The 23,128-nt window shown below is 45.8% G+C and overlaps 2 protein-coding genes across 4 annotated transcripts in view; one reads left to right on the top strand and one right to left on the bottom strand.

Moving 5' to 3' along the window:
- Window positions 1–17,043, top strand: part of sipa1l3 (signal-induced proliferation-associated 1 like 3) — a 71,329-nt gene extending 54,286 nt beyond the window's left edge. Inside the window, exons 11-24 of one of the 3 annotated variants that reach the window (XM_080509324.1) lie at window positions 849–947; window positions 1,046–1,221; window positions 5,233–5,484; window positions 7,073–7,258; window positions 7,884–8,008; window positions 9,653–9,768; window positions 9,862–10,301; window positions 11,018–11,248; window positions 11,789–11,954; window positions 12,041–12,215; window positions 12,323–12,472; window positions 13,214–13,340; window positions 13,941–14,022; window positions 14,139–17,043. In XM_080509324.1, coding sequence (XP_080365450.1) covers window positions 849–947; window positions 1,046–1,221; window positions 5,233–5,484; window positions 7,073–7,258; window positions 7,884–8,008; window positions 9,653–9,768; window positions 9,862–10,301; window positions 11,018–11,248; window positions 11,789–11,954; window positions 12,041–12,215; window positions 12,323–12,472; window positions 13,214–13,340; window positions 13,941–14,022; window positions 14,139–14,333 — 2,520 coding nt within the window. In that variant the 3' untranslated portion in view covers window positions 14,334–17,043. Of the gene's footprint in view, window positions 1–848; window positions 948–1,045; window positions 1,222–5,232; window positions 5,485–7,072; window positions 7,259–7,883; window positions 8,009–9,652; window positions 9,769–9,861; window positions 10,302–11,017; window positions 11,249–11,788; window positions 11,955–12,040; window positions 12,216–12,322; window positions 12,494–13,189; window positions 13,341–13,940; window positions 14,023–14,138 lie in introns of all 3 variants that reach the window. The other 2 variants (XM_080509322.1, XM_080509323.1) reach the window with 2 other exon arrangements.
- Window positions 17,044–17,790: 747 nt separating this feature from the next.
- Window positions 17,791–22,316, bottom strand: LOC308142177 (ribonucleoside-diphosphate reductase large subunit). The gene is made up of 4 exons (XM_080512514.1): window positions 22,151–22,316; window positions 19,288–21,269; window positions 18,210–18,398; window positions 17,791–18,131 (listed from the first exon to the last, which is right to left on the bottom strand). The coding sequence occupies exons 1-4, from the start codon at window positions 22,167–22,169 to the stop codon at window positions 17,937–17,939; spliced, it is 2,385 nt and encodes a 794-aa protein (XP_080368640.1). The 5' UTR covers window positions 22,170–22,316; the 3' UTR covers window positions 17,791–17,936.
- Between the last annotated feature and the right edge of the window lie 812 nt (window positions 22,317–23,128).

Below are 23,128 nucleotides of genomic sequence, written 5' to 3'. Positions count from 1 at the left end.
TGTATGATTTTCCAAATATTTTCCCAATATGTTTTAATTTTCGGACAGTTCCAAAAAATATGATAGGAGTTTCAGGAGGTTTGACCTCTTTGTGGCATTCTACTGAAAAAAATACAACAGCATTCTTAAACCCTCTAATCGTCACCCAAAGACGGTATTAATTGATATTCAAAGTATACGACTCCTCAAGTGTTTACTGGCTTGACAACCGTGTTTTTGCTACTTTGCTATCCCGTTAATGCTTTCACAAACTTTTGCATTACACGGTAGAGACCGGCTTGTTCTACGAAGCAGTGCAGCTGCACACTGACCCACCGGACACGTTTCATTTTATGATAATCCCTAAAGAATCTGACGAATGAAACGCTGGGGAAATTCGTTATTTTTAGGACTCCAGCAAGCTTTGTGTTAATCCAAATGAAAGAAAGATATTTAAAAAAAAAAAAAAAAAGATTTAATCTTTGTATGAGAACCAAATGACATGCAGGTCGTAGACAGATAAAGTTCCCAAAAAAGGCGGGTTGAAATGGGTTCAGACAACGTCGCCTAATCTGAAAATATGTAATATTTGTGTCTTGTATTTACTGTTGTCCATGTGTGACACAATGGCAGACACAATTGAGTTAAGTGTAAAACGTTTTAGTCCAGTGTGAGCATACGTTTTGACAGAATAGTGATTTTATATTTGAGCTAGCGGTCTACATGGAACTATTTCACGTGATGAAGTGGTTCTTTTGCTCCTCTGAGTGTTTGATGCTTTCAAGGAGACTGAGAATGCCGACTTGAGAACATGTAAATAACACGGGTCCAATGTCTCAATCTTCCAACCTGTCCTTTTCTTCGACCAGTCACTAACGGTGGGATGCGAGACGGTGGACATGACACTCAGGAGAAATGGACTTGGACAGCTGGGCTTCCATGTCCGACTGGACGGCACCGTGGCCGAGGTACTGGGCCGGCGTGACGCCCGCATCTCGTTCCTGAATGCCTGAAGCTTCGGGGCGCTTCAACGCTGGGCCGCTAACTGTGTCTCTCTTCTCTGCAGGTGGAGGAGTACGGCTTCGCCTGGCAGGCAGGTCTGAGGCAGGGCAGCCGGCTGGTGGAGATCTGCAAGGTGGCGGCGGTGACGCTGACTCACGAGCAGATGATCGACCTGCTCAGGACGTCGGTCACGGTCAAAGTGGTCATCATTCCTCCATACGAAGAGGGGGGGCCCCGCAGGTGCGTCTGCCGGCCGTGCGATGCTTCCTTTCAAGTGCGAGAGCAGTTTATTTGTGAACAGCTGCCGCGGATGCAGGTGTTTAGGCGGCGGGCGCCGATGCCATGAGGGTGCCGAGCGTAAAGTAGTGGAAGGACAAGAGTGAGCACAAAGCGAGTGCAGGACACTCTTCACTGAATCGCACACAAAAGCTCGAGTGAGATGGTGGCCAGACTCCAACGTTCTGAAAAGGATTTTGTGTGGGAGTGTGTGAAAAGAGGAAGCGAGCGAAGAGGGAGAGACAACCATGTGTGGATGAAGAGGAAACAGGCAAAAAAAAAAATGAAGCACAGAGACGAGAAGCAAGACACACTTGTTTGACACAATTTAGGAAAATCAGCCTTTCTTTTGCGGCCTTATCAACGAATTGAATCCTCTCTGCTATTGTCATGTTTCATCTCTTCTGAATTCACATTTTTATCAGCCTCTTTCCTCCTTTGTCGACACGGAATCACAAGATGCTCATGCGGCGTTACAGAGCGGTTGCCGACGTGAAAGAAATAACTTCAGCGTGTCTGCGTTTGTGACCGGGGAACCAGAGCTCCTAAATACAGTAATTATGGCGGCATGTGTGATCGCACAGTGGTTAGATTCTTTAATGTCGGAGGCACTTTACACCATGGTAAATCCCTTATATATACACACACACACACACACACATACACACTACTGTGGTATTGGAGCACCCGATAATTAGAGTCTTGTATTTCACTCTTTCCCCTCACCCTCTCTGCCTGGTTTGCCGTCGTGTGCCAGACAAGCAGATTGCATGAGATTAAGGCCTGGAATCTGCAGGAGAAGGGAGGGGGGGGGACCACAGAAATAAATAAATAAAGGAGTGGAAGTGATTAATTAAAAATGCATGCCCTGTGCAAATGAAAAGGATGGAAAAGAGGGAGGGAGGGAGGGATCGAGAGAGAGAGAGAGAGAGAGAGAGAGAGCGAGGTATATTGAGTGAGTACATGAGCTGGAGAGGAGCACTCGACGAGGAGGACGTGTCTCAGCACCACAGAGAGTTAGAGGAGTGGGTGGAAGAGAGAAAGGCAGAGAAACAGGGAAAGTTGGACGTGTGCGTCTTCGCGTTGGCATCTCAGCCGCGAACAAACGGGATGGACGGATACAAGCGGGGGAAAGGTGTGACCGGTGGATGTCGGGGAGTTCCAGCGTGATGGGGAGCGCCAAGCAGGTCGACCGATGTAGCTCACTCTAAGGTTTGTGATCTCTGAGGTCTGAGCAGCTATTATGTAAGTGAGACTGATTCTGTCCAAAGTATTTCTTCGCTGATTGAAAGATTGGAATGCCCCCCACCCGGCTCCATGCTTGCACTCATTGATAAACCTGTAGTTTTATTTGCCACCATTTGAAATCTGGTCTGCTATTCGCGTTCCCCCGCGATCTACTTGTACTTGTTGATGTGTGGGTGTTCGCATGTGCGTCTGTTCTGTTTACATCCCTCAGAGGGCCACGACTACCTCTTGTTTCCTCCTTTGATACACGAGCTGCGTTTTTTGTTCCTGCCTGAGACGACTCATTCGAACAAAATACCGACCCACAACGCTGGATACCAGATGTTCCATCTCGCGCGCACACTTTACGGTAGTGTTGAGAAATGCAAGGCAGCGGATGAGAAATGGATGAAGTCAATAAGGACGACGTTCCAGACCTCTTCTGGGGCTCTAACCACAGATCTGGTGTGGACGTAGGCCAGCTCACATCCTGTATGTCTCCTCATGTCATCCGGCACAGACTCCATGAGGTTGGGATGAGGGCCCTGTGGTGTCCATAACATTGTTCCCAAAGACAACTTGCCCTTTTGAAGGCCTCAAGACAGTGACGCACTCAATACACTGTTATTTTGTAATCCTTGTTAAAAGATCAGTAGTCACGTCGATATTTTTGGGTTTTTTTTGCTCGAACCCTCCGGTTTTAATGTCGCATAGTGAGACAGGTCTGCAGAGGACTGTTGCCACAGTGGTGCAAACACGGGCGATAGCCTAAGATCATGTCCTGGCTTGACTCGCGCGTCACTCCACATAGTGGGACGGCTGCTTTCAGCCACAACCTCTAACAATCAATAGAAACACAGCAGACAAAGACACGAGCAACGAAACAACACCAATGCTGCACCAGAGCAAATGTTTGCAGACTCCCAAGGTAAAATGTTAAATTGCATCCACATTCTCTGCTTCCATAAAGAGGTTTTTTTCCTGCTCATAAATGCCACTACAGTCATTACTGGAAGAATACTTTGATTGCTTTGTTTTTTTTTTAATTCACTGAGGGCACGGACAGCAGTCTTCAGTAGCTTTCACGATAACGTTGCCTTTTGAAGTACATCGGTGAACACCATTGATAAATGCATTGTACCCAAGTTTGTGAAATCTTATAAACCTATGACACTGCGAAAGTCAGTCTCTCCAAACCAATTGGATGCCGTATCGTAGTTTTTCAATGCAGTAACAGTATACACATATTTTAATCCCAAAAGCTGTATAATTGTATTTGCGTGCGTGCGTGCGTGCATGCGTGTGTGTGTGTGTGATAGTCGGCAATCTACTGGCATACAGTTCTTTTTAAGCATTTTCCTAACATGAAGGAAAACTACTAAGGCTGTTTGTGCATGCTTTCCTTGTTCAGCTGGTCTCTTTCATTCAGTTAAACGTTGAATGTTTCATCATCAACTCACTACATCGGCTGCAATGTGCATTTTGGGCCGTCGCTGGAATTTGTGGGAAATGCTGATGTCACGGTGGTGTTATTTTTTTTATTATTATTTAATGTCTTTTTGCAACTTGGGGTTCAGTGTCTTCCCCCAGAAAATGTTGACATGTGGCCAGGGTGAGATACACAACCACTCCTCCACCTACTGAGCCACAGCCGCCTCACTACTACCAATACTTAGACGGTTGGACGAACAACCTTTAGTCTGAGAAATTGTTTACAGACATTTCAATTTGTTTTTGAAATATTTTCTAATGTTTGAACTGTATCCGCGATGAGTTTCCTTCTCTTTTCTCGTTTTTGTCACTCCTGCTGCTGTAAATCTTTACTTTCCTCTCACCTTACACACCGTTTTCCTCCGTTACCCTATGCTGTTCTTTCTTTTTTTTTTCTTCCCTACAATCTTTGTCTGATCTCCAGTACCATCCTCCATGCAAGTTTGATGCCTCCCTCTCTCCTGTAATGGGCGTTCTGAATGAAATAATGATGACGAGTAAAAGGGAGCGGGCCAGAGGCTCCGAAGGAAAGAGAAGAAGAAAAATTTCCAGTTGTGTTCGTGTCCAGAGTTGTTAAATAAGATGAGCGCCCTTGGTGCTGAGAACTCTTGTCTGAGATTCCATAATTGATGAGAATAAATGCCAGCTTATCTTCGGGGGCTGTGTCACACAATGCTTCAGCTCGTTGTACTGACGGCCGGTCGTCTTTGTAGATTTGGACTGAAGAACTCTCAGGTTGGCGCTGATTCTTAAAGAAGAAAAAAAACAATACCGACTAGGCATTAATCATAGTGCATACAGTGGAGCCTTGCCCATTGTCCGCACTCATTGCCCCTCCATATAGTGAGACCTTGAGTGAGAAGCTCTTTGATGAGATTAACACACACATATGTGCACCAAACACATGCTTGACCTCCGTTCCACAATAGATAAAATAGAGTCCTGATGTGCCAATAACCGGTTTCCTCTCCTCTCCTCTCCCCCTCTTACCGGTGTCGGGGGAGCTCATTAGTAAACTCTGTTCCATGCCTGCCGTGTGTTTGAGCACACGCACAGCGTGCTGTGAGTTGAACAATATCGCAGTGGGGGGGGGGGGGGGGGGGGGGCAGTTTTCACACGTTGAACTCAGGAGTGCAGAAGCTACCTTTCTAGTTCAGATGCAGTTCAGGCAGAAGGCAAACTTGTGTTTCGACAGCAAAGTGACAACATTTGTCCGATCGGACGTCTCAGAGTCTGTCGTGCTTGACGTCTCTTCAGGGGCTGCACAGAGGAGTACGAGATGAAGACCATGGAACAGAAGCCAGAACCGGAGCCGCTGGCCGCGGGATATCGGCCCTCTCCTCGCCAGACCTGGCGATGGGAAAGCTCACCGGTTCCTCCGGGTCTCCACAGCACCCCCAACCCCCAGCGCTGGGCACCCATGGGCCCCCCGCCTCCCCCACTGCCTCGCTCGCACAAGACCCTGATGCCAGTCCCCTACAGAGAGCCGCAGCACCTCAACTCCAAGAGGTGAGTCACTGAGCTGCTGTTCACGGTCGCATTCTATTCCTGCAGGAAAATCAGGGAATTCTTTTCAAGCACCAACTATTAGTGACATTTATGACTGTCGCAAACAAACTGTAATAACCTTTTGCATATTTAAAATGAAGGCATATAACTCGGAACAAGAAGAATTTATTATTTTATCACTTTATTATCGCGTATGTTGACAATAATGTCTTAAATGTGAAGAACACTAAGGATTCCAACTTTTAATGGACATTTTCTACTTGGCCAGAGATGAAGCTTGTGCAGTGGAAGACGTGCATGAATTGCCTTCTGTACAATTTTTTGATGCAATTTTAATAATGCAATGAGTTTCAGTTATCCACAGTCTGATTTCAGCTTTATTAACATCAATGTTTCTTTGTCGCCCATGTCTATTATTATAAGTGAATGTGTTTTGATTTTGAACTGTTGGTTTGAGTAGAATCCAGTAATTTAGGGAGCAGCTCAGGTTTTGTGGCTCTGGTTGACACGGGTTAGGTATTTTCTGACATTGCAGACTATTTATGTCATTAAGGGAAAACAAATCGATTGACCAATTATACTGAGGTCGAAAGCGATGAGTTACAACGTGACGACCCTGCTCCCGAACAACACGACTGATAACGCTGTAACACGCGACAATCCAAAACTATGGAGCAAAATATATGAACCTCGCTCGGTAAGAATAACAAGCCCCTTTGGAGGCACTGTCATAATTAATTAGGGATTAGACCCTGAATTATTGATGAATAAATATACACATACTGATGCTTTCTCACAGTGGTTAGCCTGCTCTCATAAACACATCTTCAGCTTTGCTCCATTGTTCTGACGGTTTTCCAGTCAAAACACATGAGATGAGAACAATGAAGAGTTTCATCAGCAAACTGTCATATTTGTTTTATTGCTGTGGAAAATATGACAGAATTTGTCAAATGCTCAACCAGCAGTTTGAAAGTAAGATGATGAGCCACTCCCTCGCAGATCCTGAACAACATTGTGCAATCCGTCCAACATATAAACATTTTGCATAGTGTCTTTTGTCCTGACCAAATATTTGACGCAGAAGGCAGATGTGCTTTCAGCTGTAAGCGACTTCAGATTAACGCACATCAGTACCACGGTGTGTCTGCAGGCCAAGCTTCAACTGGACAAAGTTGGGAACTTGTATTGATATCTACAAACAAAGAGAGATCTGAAAAGTTGTTTCAAACTAATAAGAAAAAAAACTCTGTTTGTTGTATAATAAAACAGACTTTAACACTACTCATATCAGTCAATCTGTCCGCTTTGACTAGTCAGGATTAAACTGGTTTGAAGTGTCTGTTTTACTCGTTGTAAAGTTGTCTACAGCTGTTTGTTTGTCGTGTCCATGTTCACTTGTAAATCACATGCATTCATTACTGACAATTAGTGTCATTTTCGATCACAGTTCAGGTTGAAATGGGGCAGCATTGTTCTTCTATACTGGTGAGGACTGACAGCAAGGCTGCACACACGGTGTGTATGTATGCAAACCATGTACATCTTTATAATCTCTTGTTTTTCCTTTCTTAATCTGTCACTTCAGGCCAGTGAGCTACCCAGAAAACCACTACAGCCTGTCTCCCGCAGGAGGCGACAGAGGGCTGCCCTACAGAAACCCCACGGCCAGTTTCTCCTCGCCCTCGCCCTCGGGCCTGGTCGGCCTTTCCACTATGGGCCCGCCTGGAATCACCCCGGGGCCCTTCGTACGCTACAAACCTTCACCTGACAGGTGTGTGTGTGTGTGTGTGTGTGTGTGTGTGTGTGTGTGTGTGTGTGTGTGTGTGTGTGTGTGTGTGTGTGTGTGTGTGGGTGTGTGGGTGGGTGGGTGGGTGGGTGGGTGGGTGGGTGGGTGGGTGTGCGTGCGTGCGCGCGCGGTCCTTTGTTCTCCGGGCCCTCCTCCATCATCTCTTTGATCCCCATTAAACATGTCCGGCGTTGCTCATCGCCACTGTTGTGTGTGAGAAAGGCAGGTTTTGTTGGTTCCTGAGAGAGCGAGTACCGTGGTGTGTTCAGGTCTGCAGCTTTGGCGTGTGTGAACACACACTGTCTCCCCAGAGGAAGGATCTGTTGTGTGGGCGGCTCTTCCTCACAGTGTGGAGGTTGATAACATCTTGCCCAACCAGAGAAACGTGTTTTATTCAACTGCTATTAGGATGAAGAAAATCTTCTGTTCGTCAGTGTTTTTAGCGATCGCATCGGAGGGGTGTGGGGGTACTCCAGTGTGTGTGTTTTTCAACTTCATCTCATTTCACCTGCTAGTGTGCATTGATAGTTTGGTTTTTTTGATTTTTAATCTATCTCCAAATGTCATAAATGTACAAATGTATACAATAACCCCTCATACGTTCATGTAGATATGGACCAGGACAGCGCCCCCTGCTGCCTTATGAGCCCCACCTCAGTGTGGACATCATATCCAGTGGAGAATCCTCGTCAGGCTTCACCAGCCAGGAAAGCACAATGGAGCGTAGCAAAGCAGGTAACTCACTCTCTAAACGTTTTGTTTATTTTCTTGTTTTTAAAGCAAACGTGTGTTTGTTAAAAAAAATAGATATTTATGATATTATGATTAGGTATTGTATTATAAGTCTATTTTTGGGAGATTTCAAGTGTTTATGCAGTTTATGTGAAATTCACCTTACGATATTACATTTACATAAAAAAATATATTTTTATTACATTTACATAAAATCTGTTACTGATGGACATAAGCAGCTTCGGTGTCTTTTAGCTGTTAGTTATTCTTTTGATTCAGTTATTACAGTTTCCTTGCAACAATATTAAAACGTCTAATTGGCACGACACAACAGAGAGAGAAATTTAAAGTTTGATGCGCCATCCATGAATCCCACATCCGGTTCCAATGAAATAAATACATACAGTAGCTTAATTATCACATGAATTTTGGTGTCGTGTAATCATGTGAGATGCACATTTAGCAGAGCAGTGGTGACGGTAAAGGCTGTTTTGCGAGTCCTCTCCACAAGATGCATTTAGGGACTGAATGAGTGAAGGTCACCTGTGTTGAGTGACTGCTGATGTCTGCATGTGAAACAGGCACAGAATGATCCTCAGAGTGGCTCTTGTGGCTCAGAACAGGAACTCTGATAGAAATCACACTCGTGTGGGGACTGGAGAAACTCCTGCTGCCAGGCACAAATGTAGTCTGCTTAAAAATCATATACATATAAGACACATTTTCATTTCATTCCAGGGTCAAATGTAGCAACTAGTGTGAGCTCAGCGCAGTATTTAGCAGCTCGAGAGACGGAATCGTGCGGCAGGAGTCAGTTGAGGCCAAAACGAGAGCATGACTATTACATTAGCGTTCACCTCAGTCTTTTTAAAACGCATAATATGCATTTTACAGAAAAGATGGAATGTCGCATTCATAAACCGTCCGTCGATCTATCAGTACCACTTCCTGTGCTGCTTTACACACACACCAATACCAATGTGTGCGTGTGTCTAACCAAACTCCTTTACACACCTGAAGGCCATGCATTAAAATGCACTGGAAGAAAAGAAAAAGACATTCCTTAAAATAAACAGAAAGATGCCTTAACATGAATTTAATTCGAACTGAAGCCTCACATATTTTGATTCACCTTCAAAAGTAGCTCTTTTATGCCTTTGCTTTTTATCAGCACGTTCTTCACTATCTCCCATTTATCTTTCTTTAGAGAAAATGTTCTTCTTTCCCACTGCAAAGAGATACATTGTATTTCTTCTCTTTTTAAAAGTTAGGATTTCTTTTGCTTATATGTCAAAGTCAACAATGCAATCTCTTTCTTGTTTTTTTGTTTTTTTTTTACTTTTCAGATTTAGATTGCATGCACTATCTGCAACAATATGATCTAAAAGGTACACGTATGCTACATGGACAAAAGAGTTGATAGAATTTTGTCAGAATTGAAAACAGAGTGCATGAATTGCCTTCTGTGCTGTATTGTACAGTGTGTGTGTGTATGTGTGTAGATCAGAGTGTGATTTTGAGTGATGGTGTGTGGGGGGAGGTCTGTGTTTAAATGTGCTATAAGATTTTAATCCTCTTTGCCAACCTTGGCTGTGCAGTGTAGTTCGTTTTAATCCTGTGAGTGTCTTGTGTGTGCTTTCCGTCCAGAGCCCCTCTGGCATGTCCCAGTGTCGACGCCTCGGGGACCAGGTAGTGGAGGGGGGCAGAGGAGGCTGCCCAGACAGGATGTCCCGGGGAAAGACTCTCCAAACAGACACTCGAAGGTCAGACCCAACACTTCCTCCGTGAATGTGTCCGGACTCGTCGCCGTCTCTGCTTCTCTGACTCTCCGACCGTGACCCCCACCCCCCCTGCAGGGGGAGACTCAGTACTCCAGCCACTCCAGCAGCAACACTCTGTCCAGCAACGCCTCCAGCAGCCACAGCGACGAGCGCTGGTTCGACGGCGTCCCCGGAGGAGAGCGGGGAGGCGGCGGTTGCCTCGGCGACCCGGCAGACCCCGACGCCGACCTCCTCAACAAGGGGGGCTCCAACGACAGCGGCATCGACGCCTCGGCCCACTACGGCAGCACTCGCCACGTGTCCAACAGCCAGTCGCACAAAGCCATGCAGTCCTCGGCCACCTACAGCGGCGTCCCCGAGCTGTCGGTGGGGAGGAGCGGCGGGGGCGGGGAGACGAGGAGACGGGAGTCCTCGCCCATCATCCCGGCCACAGCAAGTCAGAACAAACAGTACCTGACCAGGACTTTCCCCCCTCCGGGCTCCAGCGCTGATAAAATGGATGCTTTCAAACCCAGGTAAGAAATGTACTCTTTTGAGTTGCAGCTTTTAGTTTTAGACTCACCGTGAGTGATGTGAGTGAATCTTTCGCCGGGCGGAGATTGTACTTGGAAGTAATTTAACTTCCAGGGAAAACGACCAGCTTGCAGAGGTTTACGTACCACCACCAGATCAATAATAAGACGTAAAAAAAAATATATATATATTTATTTGCAAAGGACACAGGGAGGATTATAGCAGCCTAATCCTTGTGAAACATACAGATCATGGTGTTATCTCCTGTTCCACTGGACTTCTTACTGCCACCCCCACATCATGAACACTCAACACACAAATCTCACTCGGGCTTCCACTACTCTCTGTTGGATTAAAACAGCCTGTGTTTAAACCCTGGGTGCCATCCACTCTAATTCTACAGTCTGTGTGTGAAATGTGCACCAGCACTGCTGGTTATCACAATAAAAGACAATGAATTTAACGCGCTTGGCCGCAGGTATTATAGTGTGTTGTTTTGCTGCTTCATCCAGATATTTCCTGCAGGCCATCATCTGTTATGATGCCAAGATTCTCAATATTTCTCTTTCCAGAGCAAGAAAGCATAGATAAGTAGACAGACTCGTGTGGCCAGGCACATGTTGTTTGAACTCGTATGGTTGTTCCTTCATCGAACAGTCGCATCTGAATCCAGATGCTCAGTCGAGCTCGCCGTTGATTTTCCTTTTCTTCTGTCAAGGGCCTACACGCCGCAGGGTTACAAGACCCCAACGGCAGAAAAGGCACGCCCCGTAAGAGCCTCCACGGCCACGCCCACTTCGGCTCAGTTCAACTCCGCCGCTCTGTCGAGCTCCGCCCCCAAAGCCTTCTATGGGAAGAGCAGACCGACCGCCTGGCAGACGGAAGATAATGGACCATCACCTTCAAATTCGACCACAGCGTCCAGCACTGACAGCAACAGCAGCAAGAAGTAAGACTTGGAATTTCCGAGCTATTCAGTATCTCTATGCGGCTGGGATTGTACCGAGAAGCTAATGATGGTGGTAATTTGGGCCAATGTAATGACTTGTCTAGTCACAAATCTGCATTCTTTCTGGAGGCTTTTGCGATTTCTAGATATCATGAACAGACTCAGAGTTGCAGTTAAGTATGCATATCAAATCTTGGCCGCTGGAAAAAAATCATAGGCATGAAAAGGTCAAATATAGTAACCTAGTAATTTAACGTGGAAAGAAGCCATGCATTGATCTTGTGTTCACTTTGTCACTTCTGTATTCAAACCTCTGTTATAAAACTTGCCCTGGCAGCGTTTCGTTTATCGATGAGTAACTGTGTGGAAACAAAGAACAGGTTCTTTTGAACTTGCTCGAACCTGAACCAGTTGTTAAAGTCGAGTTGATGGTGAAACGGTTATAGAGCAGTTTGCTTTGTGCGGAGACGTGTGGGATAGTCCTAAACAGAACTGAATGGTCGTGGTCGTCGTTTTGACGGTCATTACTTTTGTCTCCAGGCAGGTGGACGCAAATTCAAAGAATGTGTTTGGCCAGCCTCGACTCCGAGCGTCTCTGAGAGACCTGCGCTCTCCGCGGCGGACCTACAAGAGCACGATCGAGGACGACTTGAAGAAACTGATCATCATGGACAACCCGGGAGAGACGCCGCAGCAGCGAGAGGCAGTAAGGGGCCACGGCCACGGTCTCTGCGGCAGGTTCACCGCGCGGCACACGTCAAGCGCTGACCTCGGGGCTTTTCCTCTCCGCAGTCCCCCAGACGCACGTTGCAGCGCACCTTTTCCGACGAGTCGCTGTGCAGCGGGCGCCGGGACGCCAGCTTCGCCAACTCCGAGAACCAGGCGGCGCCCAGCGACGTGCTGTTCACCTGCACGCTGCCTACACGCAAACACGGTCACCCCTCCAACCACCTGCAGGGCAAGAAGGGTGAGTGTCTGGATTGTTTTTCAGGGCCGGTGAGCGAAAACTCTTGGGAGATATTTTGAAAATGTCTGCAGTTTTTTTTTTATTTTCTTTCCGCTTGTTCCCCTCAGTGCCTCTGTCTGCGTCAGAACTCTCTCTCACGGAGGTGAGGGACAAAGTTCCCCCGCTGAGGCGGCTGGACCCCGGGCTGATGCCTCTGCCCGACACCGCCTGCGGACTGGAATGGTCCAGCCTCGTCAACGCTGCCAAAGCCTACGAAGGTGAGGCGCGAAACCTTCCAGGTACTTCCTTCATTTAACGTTGTCGTCGGTATGAATGAACATGGCATGGCATGGCACTGTCAGATCTTTTTGATTTTTGGCTTTCACATTGCTTCCTCAGCGTCAAGTCTTGTTGTTATTAAGATAAATTAAATATTCAGTCAGACGTGACTCGTCATTTCAGGTGATAATAACAAATTGTTAAGCATTTTGGCGCCTTAACTCGCCATTAGAAACACATTTTCATGCTCCGTTTTCACTTCCTGTGAGGCGACAAGATAAACACTTTCCGTTCCGTCAGAAATCTCTTTTGATCATAGAATTATCTTGGTGATGGAAGTTAAATCAAAACATAAATGATATCCAATTGAATATATTTCACAATGTTCAATTGATTTCCGCCACGGCACCATTTTTTGTCAGAACGACGCTAGAATATCGTAATTTGACGTAAAATATTGAGTTTGCTGTTACTGTTGGATGTGTGTACTCGTATTCTTGTAAATAGTGTATAAAGGCACCGCAGAGTTGAATAGAGTGAGTGACAGGTGGGTCTGAGACGGATTGTTTGCTGTTCGATTGTCACTCCTGTCACATGGGAGACAAAACTGGAGCTGAATATTCACTCACCTCTTTGCCTCCAACTCACCGGTTCTTTTCTGGGAGTCGGGCTGCACCTCGGCCATGAAGCTTTTTTTTTTTTTTTTTTTTTTTTAGAGCCATTTGGTCTCTCTGTTGCAGCACAAAGAGCGGTTTCCCTCTTCTCACTGACGGAGCCACAGCTTGGAGCTCCAGACATGAGGCCCGCCGTCAGTCCAGTGCAGTTTCTCACTCCTCAAACACCGAGGACCACGCCCACCTTCAGCTGGTAGGTTAAAGCCAGAAAAAGAAGAAAAAAAAACACCCAAAAAAAGTATCTGTGGGTAACCTTGACCCACTGCTGCCACCTTATGGTTGTTTACCCAAACTCGCCATGTTTGGGTATTCCAGGCCAGTAATTGCAGAATTTTAAAAGAGTCAACCCAGAAAAACAAAACCGACCTGAAGAAATGCAGCGGCTGACCTTTGACATATTCCTGTCAAAATAACAAACGTCACAGATATCCCGGAGACGCTCAGCTGCTCCCAACGGCTGATTAATTACAGAGTCTGTGAAGGAATAAGTGCTGAGTCGCCGTTTTGTCTGGGAAGTTTTCCTGACACTTAGAATTACACATGATCTGAGGAAATCTGTACCATTTCTCTCTCTCTCTCTCTCTCTCTCTCTTTTGCCGTTTTTCTGTTTGTGAGAAGACGTCTGATGGATCCCGTCTGCCTTTGTGTTTGTACGCGTTTCGTTTTTTTCATTAGCAGGTTGAACCACCAGCAAAACATAGTTTGTTTTTTTTGTGCCACAAATTGAACTTGTAGAGCAGCAGGCGTTCGTCTTGGCTGAATGCAAAATAAAAGCATGCCTCTGTGCTTACAGCGACGAGACGCCCAACGACCTGCCCGGTCGGCTCTACCACCTGGAAGTGATGCTCAAGCAGCTGAACAACGACCTGGAGAGAGTGAGTTTACTTCCACTGTGCATTGCTGTTCTGGGAAACTTGTCGGGGGGGGGGGGGGGGGAACGTCGGGCGGTGCCGACGCCGTCGTCATTCCCTCCTCCCTGTGTTGTCACCAGGAGAAGAAGGACAAGGTGGTCCTGCTGGCAGAGATGGCCAACCTGCGACAGAACAACCAGCGGCTGCAGGAGGAAAGCCACACGGCCAGCGAGCAGCTCCGCCAGTTCAGCAGGCTGTTCACCAACCGCAGCAAGACCGGAGGCGGCCGCGACGGCCAGGCGGCGGTGCACGACGGCGAGTCGCAGGGGGAGTGACCGCTCCCGGCAAGAAGAGCCCGGCCAGAGAGAGAGAGAGAGAGAGAGACATGTTGCTCTCGGTACCCACGGTCCCTTGCACTCGCGGGGATCGGTCGAGGTCAGAAAAGGGTGTGACCTTCTTCGGCCTCCGCTGGACTGCCTTAAAACGTGGAGAGACGACTTCCCGACTGTTTTCGAGAACATTACATCACCTGGAGAGGCCTAATACTGTTCCTGCAGCAAATCAGCCAAAAAAAAAAAAAGAAAAAGAAAATCATTACAGACTGCATGTCCCACAATGCACTGCAAGTAATGGAAGCCCTACAGACATGGTACTGTAGATAGACGCCTGTGTGGTACAATTCTCATGTATCAATATTATTGACCTTGTACTAATACTGTCGGTCGTACTAAAGAAGTGTGTGTGTGTTTGCGCGTGTGTGTGTGTATGTGTGCGTGTGAGATAAACAAAGGTGTTTACTGTAAAGAGAAGCTGGCGGCCGCGGCGGTTTTCTGTTTACATGGATGAGCTGCGGATGTGAAACAAACCATCAGCGTGTTGAGAGAAAATGGCCGACGTCTCAAAGCTCAGTGATTTTTATTTTTTTTCATGACATATCTCCTAATGTAGTTATGAAGCTGTTTTTCACCCAAACGTTCACCGGTTCTCCAGCAGTGCCCCGTCATCTCACATGTAAATGTTACTGGATCCTTCTTTTAATCTTGAGCCGAAACTTCACAATAAGTCTCTTCTTCAAGTGTGTTATTTAATTGTTGCGGCGTTTTGAGGACTGCACTTATTTGCTTTCTGGGCATATGTGAAGGGCCACTGCATTTATTTTTCAAAGAGGCCCCCCCCTATCCACCCAAAATCACAAACCAATTAGATTATATATGAATATTCTATTAGGATTGTTACATTTAAAAAAAAAAAAGTAATTTAAGTATGTTTACATATTGTTAAAATCAAGATTAAAAAACTAAATTATCTCCATTCTTGATTTATAATAAAGGACTTTTACAAACAAATGTTCGTTTTGTCAAAACTCTAATAAAGTCCCTTCACAGAAATAAGATCTTTCCATTAATCGCATGACGTAATCCATTAATATGGCATTATAAGCTCAACAAATTGAACTTTACACTTATAAACGGGTTTACTTTTGTCCAGGAGTCACATGTCAGAGCTTGTTTACTAATTCTGTATCAGCTTCATGTTTCCCTGACCTGCACTGGACATGACGTAAAGAAGTCCAATACAACTGCCATTCAGAACTATTAAATGTTTGTAATTTGGGTGTTCTAACAGTCACAGTGGGGATCTTTTTGCATCCATAATGTAAATCAGTTGCCATAGCAACGTGCACTGTAGACTCGGCTAGTCTTTATTCATTAATGTATTAATTACATTTGATTTTTGTCTAACGACGTCAGCAAATCTCAACATGACAAAGCAAATAAGTGTCTTTTCTCCAAAATGTGTCATTATTGTATCTTTATGTTTTTATTTAAAGTGAAGTTGTGTCCAGTAATGGGTACTTGATCGATGCATTTACTGTACATGAAACTCTGCAACACTGAAGCTTCTTCATATCAGAAACTGTTTGTATGAGAAGATTTGTCCCTGAACACACACACACACACAAAAATAATATTTATACAGCCAGCTTGTTTAACGATATTGTCTACTATATCTATTTTTCATATGGAAATATGCGTCTGCTTTTTGGGATGCTGGTACTGCGTGAGCATCTCTGGTCGAACTGAACTAAACCTTCATCTCTCTGCTTGACGGCACGATTATCAGGAACGTTTCCTTCTTCCGCTGACTCGGATCTGTTTTAACAAAATAAAAGCCACTCAGGTTATTCAAGAAGCTGTTAAAAGACACGACGTGATAAGCAAGCAGGAGTGGGTTCTCGTCGGTGTACCTTCAGATGCTTGAACTCTTTTTGTACTCGCGGTGAAACAGAAATCCTTCAAGTCGATACTGAAATTGTGAAGAAGAAAGAAAAGAAAAAAAGTGCTTTGGTTTGTTTTCTAATTTGCTGGTTGAAGCCAAAAAAAAACAAACGTCCCACATCACATCGTGTCTCTCAGAAGTGTTGTGATGAACGATGGACAATGTTTGTCTGTTATAAAAGCACACACACACACACACACACACACACACACAAAACCACCCTCCTGTAACTCCGCCCCCTCCTGTGGTTTGATGTTCCCATCAGCCTCGTCTTCTCACTTCTAAACTCTTCAGTCAGTGTGGCAGTGATTTTACTCTCTTCAAGTCTTAATCTTTTGCTTGAATAAAAAGGGGCGAGGATTTGTTTTTATACATGCGTAAAAAATATATATATATAATAAACCTTGTGCTCTGTATAATTTGAAGCTATTTATAGCGTCCCCCATCACCCCATGTTGAACAAATCAGTGATGCATAATTAACAGTAATATTGTATGAGTTGTGTTTTTTTCTTCTTTTTCTTTTGTATCTGTTAAATATTTTTATAATTTATTTTTTAACACGTCGGCCGCTGTCGCAGAAAATGAGAGGGTACTGTGTTTTGATTCCTTTATGCCGTTTTTAATTCTGATTCCTGTACAAAATGATTCCTTGTTATTTTCCAGCTTCACTTTTTAGTCTTTGTGTCACTGCTTCCTGCCCCGAGGCAGAGGGACAGGAAGCAAAGGACGACTGTGTTGGGTTGTAAGAACTTGTACATTAAAAAAAAAGAAGTGTAAATTATGTTTTCGATATTTTATAAAAAAAAATATATAAAAAAAAATCTGTCAAAATATTTGATTGCTTTGTTGTTGCCTGACTTTGGTTTTGTAATTTATGAACAAGTTAGTAACCTTGACATTGTTTTATATTCTTACATGATCTTGGTAGTGATTGGATAAATAAAATACAATACGTAAATTTAATTTAAATGCCAGCGTTCCATTAGCCTGCCAACGATAACAGGAATTTTCTTTCTCACGCTTGAATCCAAACAGTGAAACCTATAAATCTTTATTTTATCATACATACCACTAAACTAGAACGCTGTGCATTTTTATTGGCGATTTATTAAAACGAAACAATGTTTCTACTTATCTAAATATAAAGTGCTGTTAAAAGTTTCATCCCTGTAGATCCAGACATTAACCCTTTATAGGACGTTATTCCCACCAGAGAACCTTCAACTCTTTTCTTCTATGATGAATTTTCTCAGTATCGAGATTAAAAAGATGTTGGAAAAACAAAACTCACCTTAACCAGAACGCAATTGACAACCGATCAACTACATTTAAGACTTAAACTTGAGGCCTCAGTATTAATGATCTCATTTAAGATTCATAGTTTGCGCTCCTTCGTATCGTTTGTAAAAATGTATTTCATCTCAAGCAACTGCCAGCAATAAGGATGAAAAGAAAAAAAGTGAAACTTTTCACACAGATTATATTCAAATAGTTTTATTACCTTGGACAAAGTTCATATTAAATACATTTCTGCAAGTGTTTCCTGCGAAGCCGATATTAGTTGACAGGACGTTCGACTTGTCATAAAATAATTTCTATACAATTAAGACAAAGCGGTACGAGGGAGTGTAGAGGGAACAGTTTTGACGTGACGTTTTACGAGCCGCACATGAGGCACTCGTCCCGGTTCTCCAGCGAGCACACCATGGCCGCCGTGTTCCTCTCCTTGGCGTCCTGCTGGGACGCCGCGGCCGGCGGCGCCGCCTCCTTCAGCTTCTCCTTGTTGAGGGTGAACTGGATGGGGTTGGCGGCGGGTTTGGTCCTCAGGTAGTACATGCCCGTCTTCAGACCCTATGGCGAGAGGAAATGGGAGGCGGTTTAACGCGGGCTCTAACCTCCACGCCTGAACGCTACTCGCCCGACACTCACCTGCTTCCAGCCGTAGAAGTGCATGCTGGTCAGCTTGCCGTAGTTTGGCTCCGCGACGTGGATGTTCAGCGACTGGCTCTGGTCGATGTAGGCGCCGCGGTCGGCCGCCATCTTCAGGACGGTCTTCTGGGAGATTTCCCACACGGTCTTGTACAACTCCTTCAGATCTTTGGGAATCTCGGCGATCTCCTGTTGAAATGAAGCGTCGCAAACGTTTAGCTTCACCGCCTGGAACCTGTCGACGACGACGCCTCCGTTTCTTTGAATAAATCAAACTTTATTATTCAAACCCCAACAAATGATTTTACATTCTAAACTGAACTCAAACCAGAAGCTTCCACATCCTGAATTATTTTATTTAAAATGCTCTTGAACATGATTCAACTTCTTTTCCGTAAACTATTATTTAATATATATAATATACATTTTATTTGGGCTTTTAATTTAATATCTTTTTTTATTATGTTTCTTACCAGGCTTATCTGAATATTTATTTCCAAAGCAACTTCATACACTCAATACATTTGTAAAACAAAAAAAAAAACAAGTTAGTTGTGTGTTTGTCAGCAGAAGAGTTTTACCTTAATGTGGAAGAAACAAGCAGCTGAGAAGTCAAGATCGATTGTTTGTTGAATGTGGAAAAGCTGCGAGTGAAAGGTTTTTCCGGTAATATCAGAAAAAGTGTTCTTAAATTATCCAAATATGAAAATATATTGCACTTGTTCCCTTATAGGACAAAATAATAAAAAAAAATTAACATGTTGCGATGGATTCATTATTTGTCCAGTTCATTCTATTATTAACCTTTAAAAAAAAAAATTTCATTATTTTATTTTTCCAATTTCTCTTTTTTTGTAAATTTTTGGAAATATGGTTCCTATGTCCCTTTTAATAAAAAAAAAAAAAAGAAGTCTAAAAACAAAAAAGTTAAGTAAAACAACATGTGTCAAATATCTGAATATTTCACAAAATTGTCAACAGTTGAAAAGACGATTCTTAAAAGATTTTCAACGATATTCCGTTTTGTAATAATGAAAAAAATAAATAAATAAACAACACTGTTCAGGAAAGCGTCTACCTGGATGGATCCGTTGTGGGCGATGAGCTGGTTCTTCATGTCCTCGTTCCACAGCCCGCGCTCCGTCAGGTCTTTGAGCAGATGCGGGTTGACGATCTGGAACTCGCCCGACAGCACCCTGCGGGTGTAGATGTTGCTGGTGTAGGCCTCGATGGACTCGTTGTTGCCCAGGATCTGGGCGGTGGAGGCGGTGGGCATCGGCGCCAGCAGCAGGCTGTTCCGCACGCCGTGCTTGGCGATCTTCTCCTTCAGCAGCTTCCAGTCCCACAGGGCCGTCGGCGTCTTCTCCCACATGTCGTACTGGAGGACGCCCTTGCTCACCGGGGAGCCCTCGTAGGTCTCGTAGGGCCCGAGCTCCGCCGCCAGCTCGCAGCTCGCCTCCAGCGCCGCGTGGTAAATGGTCTCGAAGATCTGGATGTTGAGCAGCTGCGCCTCGGGGCTTTCGAACGGATGGCGCATCAGGATGAAGGCGTCCGCCAGCCCCTGGACGCCGATCCCGATCGGCCGGTGGCGCTTGTTGGAGTTCTCGGCTTCGGGCACCGGGTAGTAGTTGATCTCGATGATCTTGTTCAGGTTTTTCACGATCACCTTGGTCACCTCGGCCAACTTCTGGAAGTTGTACGTCCGCTCCGGGGTGACGTACATGTTGAGCGCGAGGGAGGCCAGGTTGCAGACGGCCACCTCGTCCTTGCTGGTGTACTCCACGATCTCCGTGCACAGGTTGCTGCTCTTGATGGTGCCCAGGTTCTGCTGGTTGCTCTTCCGGTTGCAGGCGTCTTTGTACAGCATGTACGGCGTGCCCGTCTCCGTCTGGGACTCGATGATGGCGTACCACACCTGCTGGGCCTTCACCACCCGCTTCACCCGCCCCTCCTTCTCGTACCGGGTGTAGAGCTCCTCGAACTCCTCCCCCCAGCACTCGTCCAGCCCGGGGCACTCGTTGGGACACATCAGGGACCAGTCCTGGTTGCTCTCCACTCTCTTCATGAACAGGTCGGGGATCCACATGGCGTAGAAGAGGTCTCTGGCTCTCTGCTCCTCTTTCCCCGTGTTCTTCTTCAGCTCCAGGAAGTCGAACACGTCAAAGTGCCAGGGCTCCAGGTACATGGCGAACGCCCCGGGCCTCTTGTTGCCGCCTTGGTCGACGTAGCGCGCCGTGTTGTTGTAAACCCTCAGCATGGGCACCAGACCGTTGGAGTTGCCGTTGGTGCCGGCGATGTAGCTGCCGGTGGACCGGATGCAGCTGACCGCCACGCCGATCCCTCCGGCCGACTTGGAGATGAGGGCGCACTGCTTCAGGGTGTCGTAGATGCCTTCGATGCTGTCGTCTTTCATGGCCAGCAGGAAGCAGCTGGACAGCTGCGGCCTGTTGGTCCCGGCGTTGAAGAGGGTCGGCGAGGCGTGCGTGAACCACTTCTCCGACAGCAGGTTGTACGTCTCGATGGCGGCGTCGATATCCGTCCCGTGGATGCCCACCGCCACCCGCATGAGCATGTGCTGCGGCCGCTCGGCCACTTTGCCGTTGATCTTCAGCAGGTAGGAGCGCTCCAGGGTCTTGAACCCGAAGAAATTGTAGGAGAAGTCCCTGTCGAAGATGATGGCCGAGTTGAGGCGATCTTTATTCTCGAGGACGACGGCGAGCGTCTCCTTGGAGATCATGGGCGAGTGCTGTTTGTTCAGGGGGTTGACGTAGTTGTAGAGGTCCTCCATCACCTCGCTGAACACTTTCTTGGTCTCCTTGTGCAGGTTGGAGACGGCGATGCGCGCGGCGAGCAGGGCGTAGTCGGGGTGCTTGGTGGTGAGGGTGGCCGCGATCTCCGCCGCCAGCGTGTCGAGCTCGACGGTGGTGACGCCGTTGTACAGGCCCTGGATCACCTTCATGGTGATCTGAGCCGGGTCCACGAAGTCGGAGTTCAGTCCGTAGCAGAGCTTCTGGATGCGAGAGGTGATTTTATCGAACATGACGCGCTCCTGGCGTCCATCTGAGAAAGGACAAGCAAAATATATAAATTGGTCTGTACAGGCAGCCAAATCGAGACAATCCAACATAAACACTCCCCAGACTGAAGACAAAGACTCCCAAGGCTGAAGGGGAAACAATGGGTTGTAACTCCTTTCTGGCTCCAACACTGAATCACCAGGAGAGGAAAGAGAATGTGGTGCGATCACCAACATGTAACATCTTTTAAAACATGTTGGAGAACTAAGCATGGCTCTTAAAGATCCTTCTGCAATCTAATAGAACATGTGTTTGTGTGTGTGACCATGGATTATATTACATCAGCCTGCGAAACTTTCCACTGCAGCTATTGTATGGCTCAGGTTTCACTCTCAAATGTTGATCATTTCGTGCTGTAATTAATGTTTTGCTTCGTTGTTTGATCACAGAGTGTCTTGAAAGGTCATCCCACTCGGATGTGTGCACCTGGTACCAAACACGGATCAGTCGAGACTCAAACGATCTGAGCAACTTTTGGCGCCATCTATGACAAAGGACATCAGCTGAGTCTCTTCACTCCAACCACGAAGTAACACGAAGCGCCAGAGGCGGAAATAAACTACACCCGAGCATCGGTTTTACGCCATTAGGAAGGCGTTCGTGGAGTTTGATTATTTTAAAATTGTTTAGACAACAACAACAGCAACACTGCTGGCAAACTAGCATCGACCGACCCAACATTTAGACGTTTAAGCGCTCAAAACGTTCAGTTGAGTGAATTTATAACTTCTGGTCTGTGGCTGTGAGTGGATAAATATCATAAGTGACCTGTGGCTGTGATTAAACCAACACACAGCAGTGACCGGCAGTGGAGCTAAGCTAAGGCCCGACCTCGCGCTGCTACGTAAACAAACAGCCGCTCACCTCGCTTTATCACGTGCATGTTGGCGAACTGCGGCGGTAGTTGTCCTCCGGGGAAACGGCGACAGGCTTCACTTCACCTCGAAACGTCAACGTTGGGAAGGGATCCTCAATTCGGCAAGGACGAGCGCGAATGAGTCCAAAACTTCCCGCTGAAGAGGTATTTGTAGGAGAGGCGGGACTGTGTGACGTAAGAGACGGGCAGTCGACTCGGCCAATCAGGAGAGAGAGAGACGTCAGGGACTCCGCGGGAAATAAACTCCCAACTTCCGTCTTCTGATTTAAACTGGCGGGAGAAAGAAGTAGGTCATGTAACAATTTTGGAGGGTGTTTTTTTTTTAATTATTGTTGTTAAGCTTTGAATGTGTCTGAATATGCGTTACTGGTAGCGAATTAACTCCTCTGCTTATTAATAAAACAAACACAAACAAAGCAAGATGACTTTAATACTGGAAGAAATAATAACTGGAAGATAATGTAACAGAAATAAAACTAGTTTACACACAAAAAAACCATTTCATTCAGTCGGTTCTTATACCCCACGATCTTCACTGCTTTTCCTGCATGCGACTAATCTGCTTGGTTTCAATCGTTCAATAGTTCATTCATCCATCTCTGCTTTATCCTGTGGGTGGAAGCTGGAGTACCGAGGGGAAGCTCACAAACACAGGGAGAACATGCAATCACAATACAGAAAGGCCAGTGTTTGAACCTGAAAGCACCGACCACCGTGCCACCATAAAGCTGTTCTATTGGAAATTCTATGTGTTTTTGATCTGATCAACACTCAATCGATCATAATTCTTATGTTTTCCATGCTGGAGGTACAGACAAGGTGACATATGCACTGCTGTGAAGTGTGTACATTTTATCCTCACATCTTTTCATATTTAATAATCAGATTTTCCAGAATTGTGTAACAAAGGGCAGCAGCCTATGCCACGTAACAGCATTCAAAAAGCAGGGTACAGTGTGAACAGG

This window comes from Blennius ocellaris (genome assembly GCF_963422515.1).
Source record: "Blennius ocellaris genome assembly, chromosome: 2".
Classification (NCBI taxonomy): Eukaryota; Metazoa; Chordata; class Actinopteri; order Blenniiformes; family Blenniidae; genus Blennius; species Blennius ocellaris.
Note: the sequence above shows the minus strand (reverse complement) of the source record. Positions and strands in the feature narration are given on the sequence as shown.

Bases quoted from the DNA above. Each gene is read 5' to 3' on its own strand.
- LOC308142177 (XM_080512514.1), bottom strand. The intron at 18,399-19,287 runs GTAGACGCTTTC...TCATTTCAACAG, and splicing joins CCCACAACGGATCCATCCAG to GAGATCGCCGAGATTCCCAA. The intron at 18,132-18,209 runs GTGAGTGTCGGG...CTCTCGCCATAG, and splicing joins ACTTCTACGGCTGGAAGCAG to GGTCTGAAGACGGGCATGTA.